The following is a 20,512-nucleotide window of genomic DNA, read 5'->3' as shown; positions in this document are numbered from 1 at the left end:
TGCACCCAAGCTTAAATTCCTTCAAAAATATGTTTAAAAGGATCATGAGGTGTATTTGAATATTATTTTAGAGAATGGAAATGAGGTGTACACAGAACATAATGAAACTAACAAACCGTCTCACTTCTTTCTAATTAATTTCTAAAATAGATCTAGAAGTTTTCTTCAGCAATTGAGATGGAGCGCGAGAAATGCAATGCATAAAGGATAGAATACAAGGTTGTAAAATAGGGCAGAATTATACAAATTTGGGTTTTCATTTTGAAGACCATCCACCAAAAATTTAGTTTTTTGGTCTAGAAAGGAGGGTTCCACATTAATTGAATTATACATGGGATTGAGAGTAAAAGTTTCAAAAATTGACTATTTTGGACTCTACCAACATATAAGAATTGCATATAAAATTGTCAATGCACCTATACCAACAATAACAGCCAACTCTAAAGACTCCAAAAGCAAGCACATGTGCCATAAGGTCAGGGTTTTATCTCGAAAGATCTATAATCCTACTAGTACAAGCATTCGTGGTTGGCCCTGAAGGCATGAGGATCTGCCCATTGAGTCATTGACTCGAAATTAGTTACGCTTATTAGTTTTTCCTGCTCTATAAGTCTATGGTGGGTAGCACATCCGCATCAATAACGCAACATAATGTAGGGGCTCCACAGAACAGAGGCCATTCAATGTGAGGCTTATCTCAGAAGTTTGACAATCCTTACTATAGTCTATAGCACAAGAGTTCACTGTTGGCACCCTTAAACAGAATCCAGGGAGGCTTGCTTATTTAACCAAAATGACAAATGATACTAACCAACTGGTATTTTAACGCAACTCATGTAAAATTCCAAGATGTCACACACATTAAATATGAAATTCAACAGTTCATATGTATATAGGCTGCCAATCAGGATCTTTTCTAGCCACACAAAAAGAGAGAGAAAAAAAAAAAAAAAAAAAACCAAGTATGGTAAACAACCGTCCATCGCATAAAGGCTTCTTCATCTCCACTGCCAGTCTAGAGTTTGAAATGCTCCAGGACAGAAGTCCCGTCAAGTCCTTTTGCATTGAAATAGGCAACAAAATCTCTGACCGTAATTTCCCTATACTTGGGCGGATTCTCTTTAGATAACAATTCCTTGATAGGTCCGTAAAGTTTCAAGGATGGAAGAAGAGCAGTGCTAAAAAAGCATGCCACAGAAACTCTTGGGCCCTTGTGGCTTGCCAGCACTCGGTGTTCAACACTTTTAAACCTGTCATTTGTTATAAGCTGCAAAGTACAACCATAAAAAAGTTTATTCTTAATCATTGATTATTAACATAATTTATATTTCACTCTGGTTTGCATATGTGACTGCATTTCTATCACGACTCCCTTAAACAAAATAATGAAGTAGATAATACAGTAAATTTACCTGTAAAAGGTCTCCAATATTAATAACAAGGGCTCCAGGCATTGGGGGAACATCAACCCACTGATCCTGATGAAGAACTTGGAGGCCTCCAATCTCGTCTTGTAGTAGGACGGTAAGAAAGTCGTTGTCAGCGTGCTTGGTGGTGCCCATGGTTAGTTCTGGCTGGGGGCATGCAGGATAGTAGTGACACAGCATGGCCAGTCCCTCAGCACAATCCATATCTTTTAGGTGGTTTGCTTTCAGCCCCAGGGCCTCAGAGTCCAACTCCAACAATTTAAAGCCTAGTTTCATAACTTCATCCTTGTACTCTATCAATATATCCCTACAAATCACTTGGGCACTTAGGTATTCTGTATAGCATCCATGGCAAAAAATGTTGCAGTTGATGATGAACAATTTTTGTCCTAGCACCAAATTAATTTTGGGCTACTGTCATAGGACATACCTGAAAGCCGGTGGCAACTCTTGAGGGTCGGGGGGTTGAGGAGCCATAAGAAAATAAAAGGTATCCCTCCAATTAGCTGCTGGTGCTTTGTACAGATCAAAATTGCTGTTATACACGACCTTCCTCTCCAAATCACGCGAGTAATACTGCTTCTTGACCTCTGTATCTTGTTCATAAAACCTGCGTACACCATCCTTCATCTCCTCCAAAACAGTGACGGAGATTCCATGGTTTACCTCGTTGAAGAAACCCCACGTCTCCGATGCGTCTCGGACCATGTCCACGATCTCCTTCCGTCGAGCTGGATCTGTGTTCATGTCTTGAAGGTCTATGACTGGAAAACTGAATTTGGTGTCACCAGTTGTGAAGTCATCCGGGGGTTGAATGAAAATCCGGGGAACTTGGGAGACCCCGGCATCAACCAGTCCTTTGACACCTGCTTTGGTCTCATCAAAAGCCTTTAATTCACTAAATCGATCGTAGTCAGCTTGAGTCGCCATTGGAGATTCACTGAAGCTGGTGACAACCATCTTGTTCTAAATGTCACAAAATTGATCTCTTTCAATGCAATTCACCCCTAAAAACACTCCCATTCAACACACCACTAGTGCAGTTATATTCTCACTTGCTTTTAAAATAATACTATTTATAAATAAAAAATAAAAAATAAAAAAATCCAACTACGTATTAGCCTTATCTACGACATTCATGGACGAGGAACTGTGAAATTCTGAATAGATACACGTGGTGTGTTGGGTGGTCATTCTTGGGCTTTTTTTAACTTGTAAGGCTATTTTCAAAAATAATTCTTAAAAAATGGTACTTTCAAAAAAAATTCTTAAAATATGTAGTTATAAAACTATTGATAAATCTAGAGCGTTTTTTATCACTTTAAAATGTTTTCTTGAAAAGACACCTTCCATATTTTTTATATCAACGATGCCTGTTAAAAAAAATTGAATTTATATTAAAAGTATCTCTTTAAGATACATCTTCTATAATTCTATAAAATTGAATTTATATTAAAGATGTCCTTTTAAAAAACATTTTTTTATTAGTCATATATGTTAAAAAAAAATTGAATTTATATTAAAGAAATATCATTTCCACAATACCATAAAATCAAATTTATATTAAAGATGTCTCTTGAAAAGACATCTCCCACAATTTTCTTATCAGTTACACAGTGAAAAAAATAAATAAATTTACATTGAAGGTGTTTTGTACAATTTCACAAAATTGAATTTATACTAAATGTGTCTTTTGAAAAAATACTTTTCACGATTTTTATATTAATCATCTATCACAAAATTAAATCTATACTAAAAGTGTCTCTTGAAGGAAAACCTTTTAATATAAATTTAATTTTATAAAATTGTAGAATGTATCTTTTGAAAAAATACTTTTAATATAAATTCAATTATTTCAATAGATGACTGATACAAGAATTATTGAAGGTGTCTCTTCAATACATTTTTAATATAAATTTAATTTTTTAAAATTGTAAAAAGTGTCTCTTAAATACACATCTTTAATATAAATTCAATTTTTTTACTATGCAACTGATATGAAAATCATAAAAAATGTCTCTTTAAAATATATTTTTAAGATAAATTTGATTTTATACAATTGTAAAAGGTGTCTTTTGAAGAGACGTTTATAATATAAATTTAAATTTTTTTAATATTTATTATTAATATAAAAATTATGAAAGGTATATTGAAGAAACACATTTAATATAAATTCAATTTTTTTTAACATATATAATTAATGTAAAAAAAATGAAAGATGTTCTTTTAAAAAATATTTTTCAAAATAAAAAATGTAAATATTTTCAATGAATCCTATTTTTAAAATTTAATTTTAATTCACCGTACAATTATAAAAAATCCGGTCATTCCTCTCGAGTTCCAGAGCTCACGAGTCGGTTGTTGCATTCGGTGGATTGTGAATTGCCAAGTGTCTTCATAAAGGCCACAAAGGCAACATCTTGGAGGCCTACAAGTCAATTCTAAGATTTTGCTAGATTTTTTACCAATTACAGTCCGTAGTTTTTAGGAAATAGGAAAAGAACGTTATTTCCTTTAAAAGATGATTATTTTCTTTTAAAAAAATATATCAAAAAAATCATCTTTTGAAAATATAATTTCTAAAATTCCTTTTTAAGATTTTTTTTGTCATTAAATTTTCTCAAAAAAGAAATAATTGGTTGGGAGAAATTATTTTCACCAAAAATATATATATATATATATATATATATACATTTTTAACAACAATAATATTTATAAAGATATAAATTATATTTAATATTTAGATATTGATTTAAAAAATATTTTCTTTTTAATCTTCAATTTTTTCTTTAAATTAATTTAATTAATTATAACTAATAAAATTAATTTAATGTGATATTGTTATGATAAAAAAAATTATTATTAATTTTATGTGAAAAATGAGTTTATAAAAATAAATTGTTATTAATTTATTAAATAATTATTTACAAAATAAATAATTTTGTTTAGTTTTAATCTTAAAGAGAAGAAATTTTTATGGAAAAATAGTCTCTTAAAGATACAATTTCTCTTAATTTTTAAGAAATCATCTCTTCAAGAAAAAAAAAATAGAATAAAAATCATCCCGTATAAATTTTTTAAATAATGAATTTTAGAAATCGTATTTCAAGATAATTTTTTTTGAATAAACGATTTTAAAAATTATCCTTCCTATTGGTAAAAACTACAATAGATTTAGAATTTTTTTTTTTTTTATAATGATAGTTTAAAAATTATTTTTTAAAATTATTATACTCTTTGTCAAAAATCCCCTAGTCTAGCTACCTTTTTGAATTTCTACCAGCCGCCCTAAATTGAATTTTAAAACAACTACAATGAGAAAAGGTAGTTCAACTTTGGGTAAGATCCGCATAAAAACATAAATTATTAGCAAAAATTATCAAACTCTAAAAACTGCATACCATGAGTGACATCCTCCGTTATTGATGTATTTGAAGGAAAAGACATGTGCATACAAAGAGAAGCCCAGCGGGATACGCGCTACAAATGTAAATAGCATTTTTGAGTTTCATGTCAAGACTCTCACTTTATACGGTTTTGGTATTCCAAGGTACCCAAGTCAATCAATAATTCATAGGCTTGCTTATCTCACCATAGTGGGGGGACCAGCTGTAACTTCAGATTCATTGGTGGACTTCATTCATTTTCTTCTCATCGGCACAGAGCTCTCACTTGTTCCAGCAGGTCTCATGTCGATAGAGTTGCTTGTGTAAATTAATTTGGGGGAAATCAATCTGGTGACGCTGTAGAACAAGATGGTAATCACCAGCATCAGTCATGAATTTCCGGAGGACTATGATCGAGCCAGTGAATTAAAGGCTTTCGATGAGTCTAAAACTGGTGTTAAAGGTCTAGTTGATGCCGGGGTCTCCAAAGTTCCTCGGATGTTCATTCAACCACCAGATAACTTGAGAACCTATACTACCCAGTTCAATTTTCCCGTCGTAGACCTACAAGGCATGGACAATGATCCAATTCGCCGGAACAAGATTGTTGACATGGTCAGGGATGCATCAGAGACATGGGGTTTCTTCAACGTGGTGAACCATGGGATCCCTGTTAGCGTGTTGGAGGAGATGATGGAAGGAGTACGCCGGTTTTACGAACAAGATACTGAGGTGAAGAAGCAGTTTTACACACGTGATGCGTCGAGGAAAAAGATGGTGTACAATAGCAATTTTGATCTGTACACAGCACCAGCAGCTAATTGGAGGGACACCTTTTATTGCCTCATGGCTCCTCATCCTCCCAACCCAGAAGAATTGCCAGCAGCATGCAGGTATGCTATAATCATCGATCATTCATCCACTCACTGCAAGATTTTCTCTCTTTCGTATTTTATACATATATAGCATCTTTCGTATTTTATATATATATATATATATATAGCAGTTGCTGTTGGGATTGAGCCACATGGACCCACCATGGTTGGCGCTTAGGGAAGGCCAGAGGCCCAGGACCGTGGCCCCTCAAATCCATCAATTGTTTATTTGTTCCTTAATGAGGCATCCCCTGGAGGAATCGAGACTATGACAAAACCATATGTCCAACCAAGAACAAATAAACAATTGGTGGATTTGAAGGGCCACAGTCCTAGGCCTCTGGCCTTCCCTTCAAAAGCGCTAAGCACCAGCCATGGTGGGTCCATGTGGCTCAATCCCAACAATTGGTACACATTATTTTATCCCCACATTATGACTTAAAATATGTTAGACCTTTGTTCCTTGAGCTTTTGAATCCAAACCTCTCTATTAGTTTGATGGAAGAAAAAATCCTAAAAGAAAATATTGAGAAGAAACTTTTGAGTGTCCTTCGATCCGGCCAATTCCCGTGTCATCATACTTTCTTCTGTATTTTTTTTTTTCTGGTTTTAATTCAGGACTTGTATATTGACAAAATAACTTCTGCTTTTTTTGAATCAATAAATTCCTCCTTTTAAATGCTTGAGTTAATTTTGTAGGGACATACTGATAGAGTATAAGGATCAAGTTATGAGATTAGGATTTAAATTGTTTGAGTTAATATCCGAGGCTCTGGGGCTTAATCCAAACCACCTAAAAGACATGGACTGCGCAGAGGGGCTGTCAATTTTATGTCACTACTATCCGTCATGCCCACAGCCAGAACTAACTATGGGCACCACCAAACACGCTGACAATGACTTCCTCACTGTACTACTACAAGACCAGATTGGAGGCCTCCAAGTTCTTCATCAAGGTCAGTGGATTGATGTCCCCCCAATGCCTGGAGCGCTTGTAATTAATGTTGGAGATCTTCTACAGGTAAAGTTTTTCTGTATTATAAAAGCACTTTATTTTGTTTAAGGTAGTTTTATTCTGTATGACTACTACATTCTTCTTCATTGTTGCATTGGAATTATATGATTATTAAAATGCAATGACATAGATCATGTCATTAATCAATCTCTAAATAACCTTTGTTTGTTCTTGTGTTCTTCAGCTTATTACGAATGACAGGTTTAAAAGTGTAGAACACAGGGTACTGGCAAACCATATAGGCCCCAGAGTCTCAGTGGCATGCTTTTTTAGCACATCTATTCAGCCATCCTCCAAACTTTATGGGCCTATCAAGGAATTGCTATCTGAAGAGAATCCACCAAAGTACAGGGAAACCACAGTGGGAGACTATGTTGCCTATTTCAATTCAAAAGGGCTTGATGGAACTTCTGCCCTACCGCATTTCAGGCTCTAGATTGGAATGGATAGGAGAAAGGATTATCATGATGGATGGTTTACCGTATTTGCTAGTGTTATGATTGTCCCTCCTTTAGTTAATAGATAAGATTCTTGAGTAGCAGCATTTGTAGAGACGTGGTGTTCAATATCAATAACGGATCAATATTCCCTCCATGCCTAGAGCGACACTAACTACTATGTTAGATATTTTTCTTCTAATGTCCCACATGACACGTGTATGGCTTTAGTCTTTTATTTAAATGGAGTTATCTAATCTAATCTCTAAAATTTTGGTTATACAATTAGAGAAGTAGTTTCCTATTTTTTTTTTTTTAACTCCCAACTTTGATGGGAAGTGGAGTAGCGGTTACTAAATTGTTGGCAGTTGTAAAAAAAGGAAATGGGTCCTCTCTCTACCCATTTTAAGTAGCATTACATGGTTTCCATCTTTTCGTGTGTGGTATGTAATTTTCATTTTTAAGAAAAAGGGCTAAGAGAGAGAAACCTATATCCTGGAGAATTCTGCATTTTTTCAGATCAAGAATTAATTGAAAGAGATTGCTATGGATTCAGATATGTTATTTATGTTTGTGAAAATCATGATAGTCAAGATCTTGGAATTTATAAAGCATTAAGTTTAAAGTTTCATTTTATTTATTACATGTAGTATTAGAGCAAGGTTAAGACTTTCATGATTTTCCGTTATGATCTATTTGCTGGAATCAATTATTTGGGGAAGTTTTTTTCTTAATATTTTCGGTAACCAAACACAGCAAAATAGAAACCACCTAAATTTCCCTCAAATGGGCCATTTTGGCATCCTTGAATGGATGCACCTGTATTTCACAATGATGAGCAGCAGCAGCAGTAGTGAAAAGCTGGTCACCATTAGGATATTGGACAACATGGAGAAAGCGGATTCACACGGGATACACTCACTTGGGTCCATTTGAGAATTAGTTTCAAATCTCTTCATATCCTAAAATAATAGCAGACATATAGATGAAGTTATGCAGCAACCATCTTCTAGTAGACACAAAAAATTCAACCAGAATAAAGCCAAAGACAGAAACTACTAGGATTTGGAAATTTTGTGGCTCTTCTTCATGATGTCGAATAAAGATCTGCAAATCACATTAAAGGAGTGGTAGAAAAATACCCGCAAAATATAAGACAAATTAAAATTTTATTTATTTATTTTATTTACATTATTTATTACATATTATCCAGTGACTAACTAATTCCTAGATAAGTGGGATTTTATTTTGCTGGGTAATTCATATATGATGCTATTTCCATGAGAATTTCTAGTGATATTGTTGGCTACTTTAATTTATTGAACAAATCACATAATTTTCATGCAATTTTTTTTTCCACGTGATGCTACATGCTACATGCCTATCTTTTAGTAAATTGATAATATTGCCCATAATTTGTTCTACAGTATATAACACAGTGCACGGAATGTATATCATTTACAAATCTGATTCATGTCTAGATTTTATAAGTGACATTTCTTGTATTGATATGTTATAATTATTTTCTATAGTTTATATGAACATGAAATTGTCACATATATGAAATTGTTTAGATGATAATGTGATGTGATTGATGATAAATTGTTTTGCAAAGTGATTATTTCAACTCGAAATCCTATTTTATGAAATAGTTTGGTGATCACCAAAGTGAACCAACTAGAAAGTCATAGGTTTTAATTGTATTTTGGATCTTAATACTAATATCCCAGGTATTAAGAAAATAGCTTTGCAAATTTTTGAATAGATATTTATATGTATCTTTGATCATGAGAATATTTTGGCTTGGCCCAAAGGTGCACCACTTTTCTTGTGATTAATATACTGAGGAAAAATAATTAATGTGTACCCTTAATTGAGAGTTGGATTCGGATACCCAAAGGTAACGGACCTATCGGATTATGGATACATTATTAATTATTTTTGATAGGTGAAAGGGAATCACCATAATAGTCAAAAGTTTAATTTTGTATGTTGTAATTTTAATCCAAAGATGTGTTACAGTAGTACTCTTTATTATTTATTATTTAACTCAAAGCATTAATGTGTGAGCATATATTTAATTGCAGTTTTAGTTCCTGTTTCGCTTCATTCGCACGCTTTATCTGTTCCGATCCTTAATGGAACAAATTTCTCAAACTGGTCTGAGCAAGTCCAGTTTCACCTAGGTGTATTGGATCTTGATTTGGCACTTCGGACTGAGAAACCGCCTGCTATTACTAAGGAAAGTAGCGCGGAAGAAAAAACTTTAAGTCATTCTTGGGAAAGATCGAACAGATTGAGCATTATGTTTATGCGAATGAGTATAGCAAACAACATTAAGTCAACACTTCCTAAACGTGACACTGCTAAGGAATTTTTTAAGACTGTGGAAGAACATTTTCGTTCAGCTGACAAGTCTCTTACTGGGACATTAATGGCTGAACTTACCACCATGAAGTTTGATGGTACTTGTGGGATGCATGAGCACATCCTTGAGATGTCAAATCTAGCTACTAAACTGAAGGCTCTTGGAATGAATGTGGATGAGTCTTTTCTTGTTCAATTTATTTTGAACTCCTTGCCTCTTCAATATGGGCCATTTCAAATTCATTACAACATTATTAAGGACAAATGGAATGTAAATGAATTGGCCAGTATGCTTGTTCAAGAAGAGACAAGACTTAAGCAACAAGGAAATCATTCAATTCACCTTATAAGTAAAGGAGCTAGTAAGAAGTGAAAGAAACCTAAGAAAGGCAAAAGGGCATAACCACCTAAAATCAATGGGCCAACTCAAAGAATAGAGGTTCATGAAATGGGACAAAACAGTATCAAGTGTCGTTTCTGTAAGAAGTTTGGGCATGTTCAGAGAGATTGCCACAAACATAAGGCATGGTTTGAGAAGAAAGGTAAGCCTTTAGCTTACGTATGTTTCGAATCAAATCTTACTGAAGTTCCTTCTAATACTTGGTGGATTGACTCAGATTCCACTGTTCATGTTTCTAATTCGATGCAGGGCTTCCTTACAATCTAGACTTTAAACCAAAATGAAAGTTCCATAGTTGTGGGAAATGGAGTCAAAGTTCCAGTGGTTGCTACCGGGACATTTCGTTTATTTCTAGACATTGATTGTTATCTAGATTTGTTTCAAACTCTTTATGTTCCTTCTATTTCTCGTAATTTGGTTTCTATGTCTAAACTTGACCTTGAAGGTTATTCATTTTCATTTCGTAATAGAAGATTCAGTTTGTTTAAAAATTCTTCTTTTGTTGGTTCCGAAAGATTATGTGATGGTTTGTATAAACTGAATCTTAATAATCGTTTTGTTGAAAGCCTTCTAACCCTGCATCATAATGTTGGAACTAAACGTAACCTGATCAATGAAAGTTCTTCTTACTTGTGGCACAAACGTTTGGGTCATATATCCAAAGAAAGAATGAAGAGATTAGTGAAAGATGGGATTTTGCATAACCTAGATTTTACTGATCTCAATGTGTGTGTGGATTATATTAAGGGAAAACAAACCAAACATACAAAGAAGGGTGCTACAAGAAGTGGAAAACTTCTTGAAATTGTCCATACGGACATTTGTGGGCCGTTTAACTCGTCATCTATTGGTAAAGAAAAATATTTTATTACTTTCATTGATGATTTTTCACGTTATTATTATATCTATTTATTGCATGAAAAATCTCAAGCAATGGATGCCCTAGAGGTGTACATTGTTGAGGTTAAAAGGTAATTAGATAAAAAAAAAAGTGAAAATTATCAGATCAGATAGAGGTGGTGAATATTATGGTAGAAATGATGGATTGGGTCAATGCCCTGGCCCATTTGCTAAACTCCTAATACACTATGCCAGGTACGCCTCAGCAGAATGGAGTGGCTGAAAGGTGTAATCGTACATTGATGGATATGGTTAGGAGTATGTTAAGTAATTCTTCTTTACCCATTTCATTATGGATGGAAGCCCTTAAGACCGTTGTTTATTTATTGAATAGGGTTCCTACTAAAACAGTTCCAAAGACTCCTTTTGAACTGTGGACAGGAAGGAAACCAAGTTTAAGGCACTTGCATGTTTGGGGTTGCCCAACGGAGGCTAGGATTTATAATCCACATGAAAAGAAATTGGATTTCAAAACCATTAGTGGTTACTTTATTGGTTATCCAATGAAATCCAAAGGGTATAGGTTTTATTGTCCTAATCATAGTATGAAAATTTTTTAAACGAGTAATTCCAGATTCATTGAGAATGGTGAAATCCGTGGAAGTGATCAATTACAAAAAAACAAATATTCAAGAAGTTAGGGTGCAAGTCCCACTACCCATAACTTCTAAAGAAATTGTTGCTCCTTCAATTGTAGAATCATTTGGCAATGTTGAACAACAAATTAATGATCAGTCACTCTCCAATGAGATTATCACTAATGAACCAATTATGGAAGGACCACAACAATCAACATTAAGGTCTCAAAGAGAACATAGACCTGCTATTTCTGATGATTATGTGGTTTATTTACAAGAATCTGATTATGATATTGGGACAAGTAAAGACCCGGTTTCATTTTCACAAGCCATTAGCTGTAGTGATTCTGACAAATAGATTGATGCCATGAATGATGAGTTGAAATCAATGGATCAAAACAAAGTTTGGGAACTTGTCGAATTGCCTGAAGGATATAAAACAGTTGGTTGTAAATGGGTCTTTAAGACCAAATGCGACTCAAAAGGCAATATCGAACGACATAAAGCTAGACTTGTGGCTAAAGGTTTCACTCAGAAAGTGGGTATTGATTATAAGGAGACCTTCTCTCTTGTATCCAAGAAAGACTCACTTAGAATCATTATGGCTTTAGTTGCTCATTTTGATTTAGAGCTACACCAAATGGATGTGAAAACTGCTTTTCTTAATGGGAGTTTAGAAGAAAAGGTTTATATGGATCAACTTGAAGGTTTCTCCATAAAGGGAAAAGAACAGATGGTTTGCAAATTAAATAAGTCAATATATGGACTTAAACAAGCTTCTAGACAATGGTATCTTAAATTCAATGATACTATTACTTCCTTCGGATTTAAGGAAAACACCGTTGATCGGTGTACCTAAAGGTTTGTGGGAGCAAGTTTTAATTTCTGATTTTATATGTTGATGATATTTTGCTTGCCAGTAGTGATCTTGGTTTATTACACACAATCAAGAAATTCCTCTCTGAGAATTTTGAAATGAAAGATATGGGTGAGGCAACTTATGTGATTGGAATAGAAATATTCTGTGATCGCTCACATGGTTTGTTGGGGTTGTCTCAAAACCAATATATTGAAACAATCTTAGAGAGATTTGGTATGGAGAACTGTTCAGTTAGTGTAGCCCCAATTCAGAAAGGGGATAAATTTAGTCTCATGCAATGTCCACAAAATGAATGGGAATGTAAACAGATGGAAAGAATTCCTTATGCTTATGTTGTAGGAAGTTTGATGTATGCACAAACTTGCACCAGGCCAGACATCAGTTTTGCAGTTGGTATGTTGGGCAGATACCAAAGTAATTCTGGAATGAATCATTGGAAAGCTGCGAAGAAAGTGATGAGGTACTTGAGGGGAACAAAAGATTGTATGCTTACTTTTAAGAGGTCTGATAATTTGGAGGTGATTGGCTACACAGATTCAGACTTTGCTGGATGTGTTGATAGTAGAAAATCAACTTTTGGTTATATATATCTATTGGCTGGGGCAGCAATTTCATGGAAAAGTGATAAACAGACTATTATTGCTGCATCCACAATGGAAGCTAAATTTGTGGCATGCTTTGAGGCCACGATTCATGGTTTATGGCTGCGAAATTTTATCTGAGGGCTTGCTATTGTCGACACTATTAAGAAGCCGTTGAAGATTTATTGTGATAATTCTGCAGCTGTATTTTTCTCCAAGAACGACAAATACTCTAATGGTGCTAAACACATGGAGTTAAAGTATTTTGCCGTTAAGGAGGAAGTTCAGAAACAACAGGTGTCTATTGAACATATTAATACTGAGCTCATGGTTGCAGATCCACTAACTAAAGGGTTACCACCAAAGACATTTAAAGAACATGTTAAAAGAATGGGTCTTGATTGTAACCCTTGATGCCTATTATGTTTGGATTGCAAATGTTTGTTTATGTTATTAGACATTTTGAGATCTCATTAATCATGTTTCTAATTTTTCTTGTTTTCCATTTTGTACGTACATCTATGAGATTGGATAAATGATAATAGGAAGTCTTTTACAAAGACATTTTTTGTTGGACCAATTTTGGATACTTCTCATTTATGAACCATGGTTGATTGGATTGCTAGTGTTGTAGTACATGGAAGGGACTATGTCGCCTTATTGATGTACAACCGCCATGACTCATACTAGTGATTCATTTGACCATAGTATTTATGATGACCAATTTGAGTTAGAAATGGATTAGTTTTTTATGCGCATAATGTTGACTTCATTGGGGCTAAAATAAAGTTAGTCATATGGGACAAGTGGGAGAATGTTAGATATTTTTCTTCTAATGTCCCACATGACACGTGTATGCCTTTAGTCTTTTATTTAAATGGAGTTATCTAATCTAATCTCTAAAATTTTGGTTATACAATTAGAGAAGTAGTTTCCTTTTTCTTTTTCTTTTTTTGAAGTAGTTTGATATTTTTTTTTTTTTACTCCTGATTTTGATGGGAAGTGGAGTAACGGTTACTAAATTGTTGGCAGTTATAAAAAAAGGAAATGGGTCCTCTCTCTACCCATTTTAAGTAGCATTACACGGTTTCCATTTTTTCGTGTGTGGTATGTAATTTTCATTTTTAAGAAAAAAGGCTAAGAGAGAGAAACCTATATCCTGGAGAATTCTACATTTTTTCAAATCAAGAATTAATTGAAAGAGATTGTTATGGATTCAGGTATGTTATTTATGTTTGTGAAAATCATGATAGTCAAGATCTTGGAATTTATAAAGCATTAAGTTTAAAGTTTCATTTTATTTATTACATACTAAACATTGGCGATCTTCTTCAGGTAATAATTGTTCATTGTCTTAAGTTTGTAATATTCTATTGATTTAGTTTGACACTCATAAAAGGGTGTCCATCCATACTCTTTGATCAAATCTTTTCAGCACATGAATCGCCCATAGCAACAGTAACTCTATTTATACGTTCCCTGTTGGAGTACACCTGTGGGAATGTCATTTGCATGCTTATGGTTCAAGCCTTATTTTTGGGGTTCAGACTTTCAGAGTGAACATTTGTCCTAAATAGGTGTTGCCCACTGTGATATTCAATCCAAAATAATTGTTTTCTAAAATAACCTTCTATAAGAAAAAGTGTTTTCAGAAAACATATTTTAAGTTGTTTGGAATTGTTTTTACTTGTTTTTTGAAAATTAATTTAAAAAATAATCATATAAATATGAAAAACAATTAAAAATAAAGCGTTATATAAAAATTATTTTTAAGACATTTAAAAATATAGAAAACAAGTTAAAAATATTTCAGGTTTCAAAAAAAATTTTGTTATACAAAATTTCTAGTCAAGGTAGAAGGGTCCTTGTCCACTTAGAAAGGGTAGGCTGGTGCTCAAGTTTTGTGATTAATGTCTCTGATATGGTTTAGTTCTGCCTTCAAGCAGAAGGAAGCAAGCCAGTGAGCCCATTCAATTCTTTTCTCTGGTTCCTATCGGTCAATGAAAATAAATTTTATTTTTAAACACTGCACCCGAGAACTCTATTATAATAGAACATTAAATAGGGCCGATAGAGAATGAAACCAAGTCAAGGTTTGGTCTTTAATAATTGATCTCTACAATCCAAATTGTTGTGGCATTGAATTCATCTTCTGTTTTAGCACACAGATCACAATGAACTACGTACACAACCAAGGGTAGCTTTCTCTCATGTAACATCACTCTCTTAATTTAATATTCAAAAGGCCATGTTAATTATTACATGAAGCAAGATGGCTCTTCCGAGAGAATATGGTTGTGTTTTATTGTATGATAAGATAATGGGGCTCCTTGTTGGCACTGCTTGGAACCCCAAACCAATTCCTTGAAAGAGAATAGGATGTAATGAATGGCACATTCTTGAAGGGCTACTACTTGGCAAGCAAATTAAGAATTACTACTTCAGTGTGCTTCTAAAACATCAAGCAGGTGGCCTCCAAGTTGTGCCCCAAATACCTGGAAATTCGGTATGCATAGCAAACACATATGTTGATGAACTTCATTGGTGTCAAGGACAAAGTGACATAAGAACTCACACCAGAGTGTTCACGGCCTGGTTTTCCTATTGGAGTTCCTAGCACTACAAAAAAATATGGTTTTTTTTTATATATAAATTATTTTGTGAATAAAAGAGTGTATTTTGTTATAAAATATCTTTTTCCACGAAAAATTATTTGTGGGAGTTTATTGTTATAAGTTTATGAACAATTATTTTTAATCATAAAATTTAATTTTTATAGCAAAATAAATAATTTTTCTATAAAATAAAATTTATGGCAATATATTATTTTTTTGTCATAAAGCAAGTTTATAGTAATATGCCTTTTTTTATGAAAATAATTATGGTAAAAGGTCATTTTTTTATTGTGAAAAAATTTCATGGTAAAAGATCATCTTTTTATTGTGAAATAAAATATATGATGAGATATGTTTTGCTATAAAAAATAAAACTCTCTATCAAAGTTGACAGTGCCAAATTGAAGTTTAATGATGTTGGAGATCATATTCTTACTGAGGAGGTTAATAGAATTGATTTGGATGACGCATCAACATCGAATGTTGCCCTAAATCTCAAAAGTAGGGGTAGAAGGAATGACAAAAATTTTAACTAGAATAAAGGTAGATTGAAGTCGAGGAATGGAAGAAGTAATTTTAGATATGGACGGAATGTGGAGTGTTGGAATTGTGGAAAAACAAGTCACATAAAGAAGCACTATAGAGCACCAAAAACGAAAGAAGAAAACAAAGGTGATGTTGTGAATGCAGTCATTGAGGAGATACATGATGTGTTACTTCTGTCAGTTGATAGTCCTATTGATTCTTAGGTTTTGGACTCAGGAGCATCTTTCCACACAACTGTACACTGAGAAATTATGGAGAACTATGTTTTCGGGAATTATGGGAAGGTGTATTTAAGAGATGGTGAACCATTGGATATTATGGATGTTGGAGACATTCATTTGAAAATGTCAAATGGTTCTATGTGGAAGATTCATAAGGTGAGACATGTAGCAAAATTGATGCGTAATCTTATTTCGGTAGGACAGCTTGATAATGAAAGACATAATGTGACCTTCATCAATGGTGCATGGAAGATTACAAAAGGTGTCACAGTTGTTGCATGAGGGAATAAAACTGGAACATGCGCTATACATGACATCTAGTTGTAGATATATGGCTTCTATTGTTGACAATAACATTAATTCAAATTTGTGACATTATAGACTCGAACACATGAGAAAGAAATGAATGAAAGTACTCATATCATGGGTATCATTGTTTTTTTATACGCCCGTGGTTTTTTTATTTCTTCGGAGATTTTTCATATTAAATCTTGGTGTCATTGTTTTATTCTATGTATCTTTTTATTAGTTAATTTTCTTTATATTTATCTTTACTAAAAAAAATTACCATGTTTTAATGAGTAATTTTATTAAGAATTTGAACTAAAATTTCATTGTGTAATCCTTGAAATGGTTTGATAATTTCCAACTTATTTTTATTTGAACTAAATGGTATTTGGATTTGTGTTTAAAATAGTTAGAAGTTAATGAACATTCTATTGAAAGTGTTGTTACATTTATATGTGAATTGTATTGTTTTCTTGGGAGAGTGTAGATACATTCATTGTTTCGTGTGGTTTATCTTGTTTTTTATAAAAAAAAAAATTAAATTGGAAAAATATTAGCAATGAAAATATCTGAGGATGGAGAGTCAATCTTAGGGACCTTTTCAAAGGATTAAAAAAGACGTATTCATCCCCTCTAGCTATAATCCATATTTGAGATTCATCTACATGTTTTGAAGTACTGTGACTGATTTTCTATATGAATTGAAATTGAGATGACATAAATTATTTAACAAATGTTGATGAATTTGATAAAGTCGAAATTGGCAAATTTAAATATATTCATACCCATTAAATCAATTGACACTTCTTGACAACTCATTTTTTTTTTTCTACTTTAATATGGGGTTGTTTGTTTATTTATTTTGTCTGTTTCTTAATTTAATTCTTAAAGCAGATTATTTAAGATTAAGATAAAAATAATAATAATTTTTTATTAAAACAAAATTTGTCTTAGAAACAATGATGAATTAAAAAAACAAATAATTTTAAAAATGACTTAAATCTAAAAATAAGTTGCTTTAAGACTCCAAATAAAAAAAGGCAACTTAATACAATACTATTTGGGGAATGCAATTGTTTGATTGTTCATATTTAGAAAATTAGGTTTTAGGGGGAAAAAAATTGAATAATTTACCATATAACCTCATCTAGGAATGAAAGGGCCAAAAATTTTATTCTTATCATATAAATAGAAGTATCTTCCAATCGTATCATCCACACAGCTCGAGGAAAAACCTAATACTTGAAAAAAAAATGTGTACAAACTTTTAAAATGTTGACACAATCTCAAGAAGGAATAAAAAATTATATGTCATAAAGTTGTTACTTAGCATGAAAGTATGCAAAAGGAAAAAATTATGATCAAGAAGCTTATAAATATACATTCCAATCAAGAGAAGAGCAAATCTTCCTCTTATATCAAATTCTCCCTTATATTAATACTATTTAAACGTTCTCTTGTATCTTTCTCAGTATATCCATCAATAAAGAGGTTTATTCAAAAAATTATCTTTCTTTTTCTCGTGCCTTCATTCTATCTCTTTTTGAATAATATGAAAAATCCATCATCTTCAAATAATATAATAAATTTTCTTGTACATATACTCTAGATTTGGATTACATAATGCATTTAAGAATAATTTTTGAAAATTTTACCTACATTTATTTAAATCTCATTCAATAACTAGCATATCTTTTTAGAAAATTTACCCCAAAGTTGTCATGAGCACTATCCATAAGAAAAGAATAACTCTAGAAAAAGTATAACTCTTTTCCTAGGAGAACTTGTAAAGGCAAATCATAACATTTGAAAACCGATTTTATCTATTTAGTTTTCAATTTTGGGTTTTCTTGTCTTTTAATGCTTGAATTAAAGACTTAAAAAGACTAACATTCACCTTCATTTCTTATAATTAATGATTGTTCAATGTTAGATGAATCCTTTTATATTTATTATTACATATATTTTGCAAACTGTATCAAAATAATTTATTGATATTAGGTTATAATCAAATTAATTTTATCCATTCATTATATTTTTGAGCTTGGAATTTCAAATACATTTTGAACTTCATTGCTATATGATTTTAGAAGGCATTTGGGTTCACTCACCTCACGGGTCTTTAGGTGTTTAGGCACTCTCAAGGTATTCAGGCTCACTCAACTCACTGGCCCAAGATAACTTATGCTCTGATACCACAATGTTGATCTTAGATTAAACACTTATGCAGAATATATATTTTGGGCTATTGGAACACACATTTATTGATCAAGAGTGCTGAATTTATGTTAAACACCTTTTTGCCTTTGGCATCCTTGATAATGCAATTCTTATCTTCAAAATAAACTTTAAATCCTTTTTCAACGAGTTGTCCAACACTGAGTAAGTTTTGGTCAATGTCAAGCACGAACAAAACATCATAAATGAGTTTCAAACCTGTTTGGTTTTCGATAGCAACCATTCATTTGCCATTTACTGGAATATACTCACCATTTCCAATTCTGACTTTGGAAATAGTTGTTCTATCAAGTTCTCTAAAAAGATCCTAATCATTTGTCATGTGGTTTGTACAACCACTATCCACAAGCCAGCTTTCAAAGGTGCTTTTATTAGCAAAACACATGGCTGCTGATCGCTCAGATTTTGTCGTTTATTGGATCAAAACAAAATTTATAACCTAATTCACTATTCTATAGCAATTTGTACCCGATCAAAAAGTGGTTTTAGTACAAACTACAGTAGTATAGTGGTATTTAGGTATCGTCCACAAGGATGGATTATTCTCGGTAATTAAGGCTTGAACGAGATGATAAGAAATGATGGTGATCAAGTGAAATTTACTTGAAATTGCATGATAAAATCTCAAGATAGCAATGTATTCAAATTGAATTGAAAATGAAGTGTAAAATAGAAGAAAATTAATAAGATGTGAGATTCTCGGAGTTAGGATTTTCTAGAGAGCAATTTCCATGGTGAATAGGTGTTGAGATCTAATTTTCATCAAGTTAGATTGAAAACCTAAATTTTCATCTAAACCGATTTTTGATTTAGCTTTAGATCTAAATCTAATTTCTCTTAAAATTAGGTAATCTAATCCAAGAGATCAATTTGAATCATAAATTCAATTCATCTTAAACTATCTTCCAATGATTCACACAATGCAACTATTCAATTTTATCAAATCTAGCATTAAGAATTTGATGAATCTACCTAGCTTGCATTGTAGTAATCATTCAAGACAATTTGAAGAGAAAAATCCTCAATGTCAATTAATCAATCAATTGGATCTAATTACCTTTACAATTCAGGCTCAATTCTCTAATTCACCATAGATCTTGCCTCTAGATCCTCCCTCCTCCGAGAAAAACGAGATTTAGCCACTCATACTTGGAGATTTGATCTCACAAGACATGTTTGGCTACCGAGAAAATAAGAGAAACTGAAGGAAAATGGAGAATTATATAGAGAGAAGAAGTATGAAAAGTTCTACAATTAGAAAATGTATCAAAAGTTCTTAAATAAGTCAATCCCGCTTCTATTTATAAGTCAAGGTAAAAAGGACACTTGGCAACATTTTAGAGGTCTTCTGGATGCTTCTTCAACAAGAAATCTGGAGAGAATGCATTTTCGCACGAGCCCCTAGCAATCTCGCATGATGGTGCGAAGTGGAAAATCCAACAGCTTCAATTTCGTTCTTCTGGAGCGTTTCGCATGACTGTGCGAAAATTTCGTATGGTCATGCGAAATCACTTCCTCACAATTTCCTTTTGTGCTGCAACCACCTCCTTTCTGTTTCATTTCGCATGACTGTGCGAAAATTTCGCATGGTCATGCGAAATTGAAAATCATGCTATTCCGACTCCTCTTTACAATTTCTCTCATTTCTTCATGTTTAATCCATCTCCACCACCTTCAATTAAGCTTCAAAGCTTGGTCCAAGTGCATTTCCTCTTCCTCATGACCACATTATGTACCCTCCTCCATTCATTTTCCATT

At 32.9% G+C, this 20,512-nt stretch overlaps 3 protein-coding genes across 3 annotated transcripts; 2 read left to right on the top strand and 1 right to left on the bottom strand.

Moving 5' to 3' along the window:
- Positions 1 to 783: 783 nt before the first annotated feature.
- On the bottom strand, positions 784 to 2,449 carry LOC117914264 (1-aminocyclopropane-1-carboxylate oxidase homolog 1-like). Its single transcript, XM_034829517.1, has 3 exons — positions 1,858 to 2,449; positions 1,413 to 1,734; positions 784 to 1,267 (listed from the first exon to the last, which is right to left on the bottom strand). The coding sequence occupies exons 1-3, from the start codon at positions 2,385 to 2,387 to the stop codon at positions 1,016 to 1,018; spliced, it is 1,104 nt and encodes a 367-aa protein (XP_034685408.1). The 5' UTR covers positions 2,388 to 2,449; the 3' UTR covers positions 784 to 1,015.
- Positions 2,450 to 5,054: 2,605 nt separating this feature from the next.
- LOC117914265 (1-aminocyclopropane-1-carboxylate oxidase homolog 1-like) lies at positions 5,055 to 7,420 on the top strand. Its single transcript, XM_034829518.1, has 3 exons — positions 5,055 to 5,706; positions 6,388 to 6,709; positions 6,888 to 7,420. Exons 1-3 carry the CDS (start codon positions 5,183 to 5,185, stop codon positions 7,137 to 7,139), a joined length of 1,098 nt encoding a protein of 365 aa, XP_034685409.1. The 5' UTR covers positions 5,055 to 5,182; the 3' UTR covers positions 7,140 to 7,420.
- Positions 7,421 to 12,573: 5,153 nt separating this feature from the next.
- LOC117914512 (secreted RxLR effector protein 161-like) lies at positions 12,574 to 13,260 on the top strand. The gene is made up of 2 exons (XM_034829862.1): positions 12,574 to 12,961; positions 13,049 to 13,260. The coding sequence occupies exons 1-2, from the start codon at positions 12,574 to 12,576 to the stop codon at positions 13,258 to 13,260; spliced, it is 600 nt and encodes a 199-aa protein (XP_034685753.1).
- The last annotated feature ends 7,252 nt before the right edge of the window (positions 13,261 to 20,512 follow it).

Source organism: Vitis riparia, chromosome 5, assembly GCF_004353265.1.
Source record: "Vitis riparia cultivar Riparia Gloire de Montpellier isolate 1030 chromosome 5, EGFV_Vit.rip_1.0, whole genome shotgun sequence".
Lineage (NCBI taxonomy): Eukaryota > Viridiplantae > Streptophyta > Magnoliopsida > Vitales > Vitaceae > Vitis > Vitis riparia.
The sequence above is the reverse complement of the archived record's forward strand: the minus strand, read 5'-3'. Positions and strand labels throughout refer to the sequence as shown.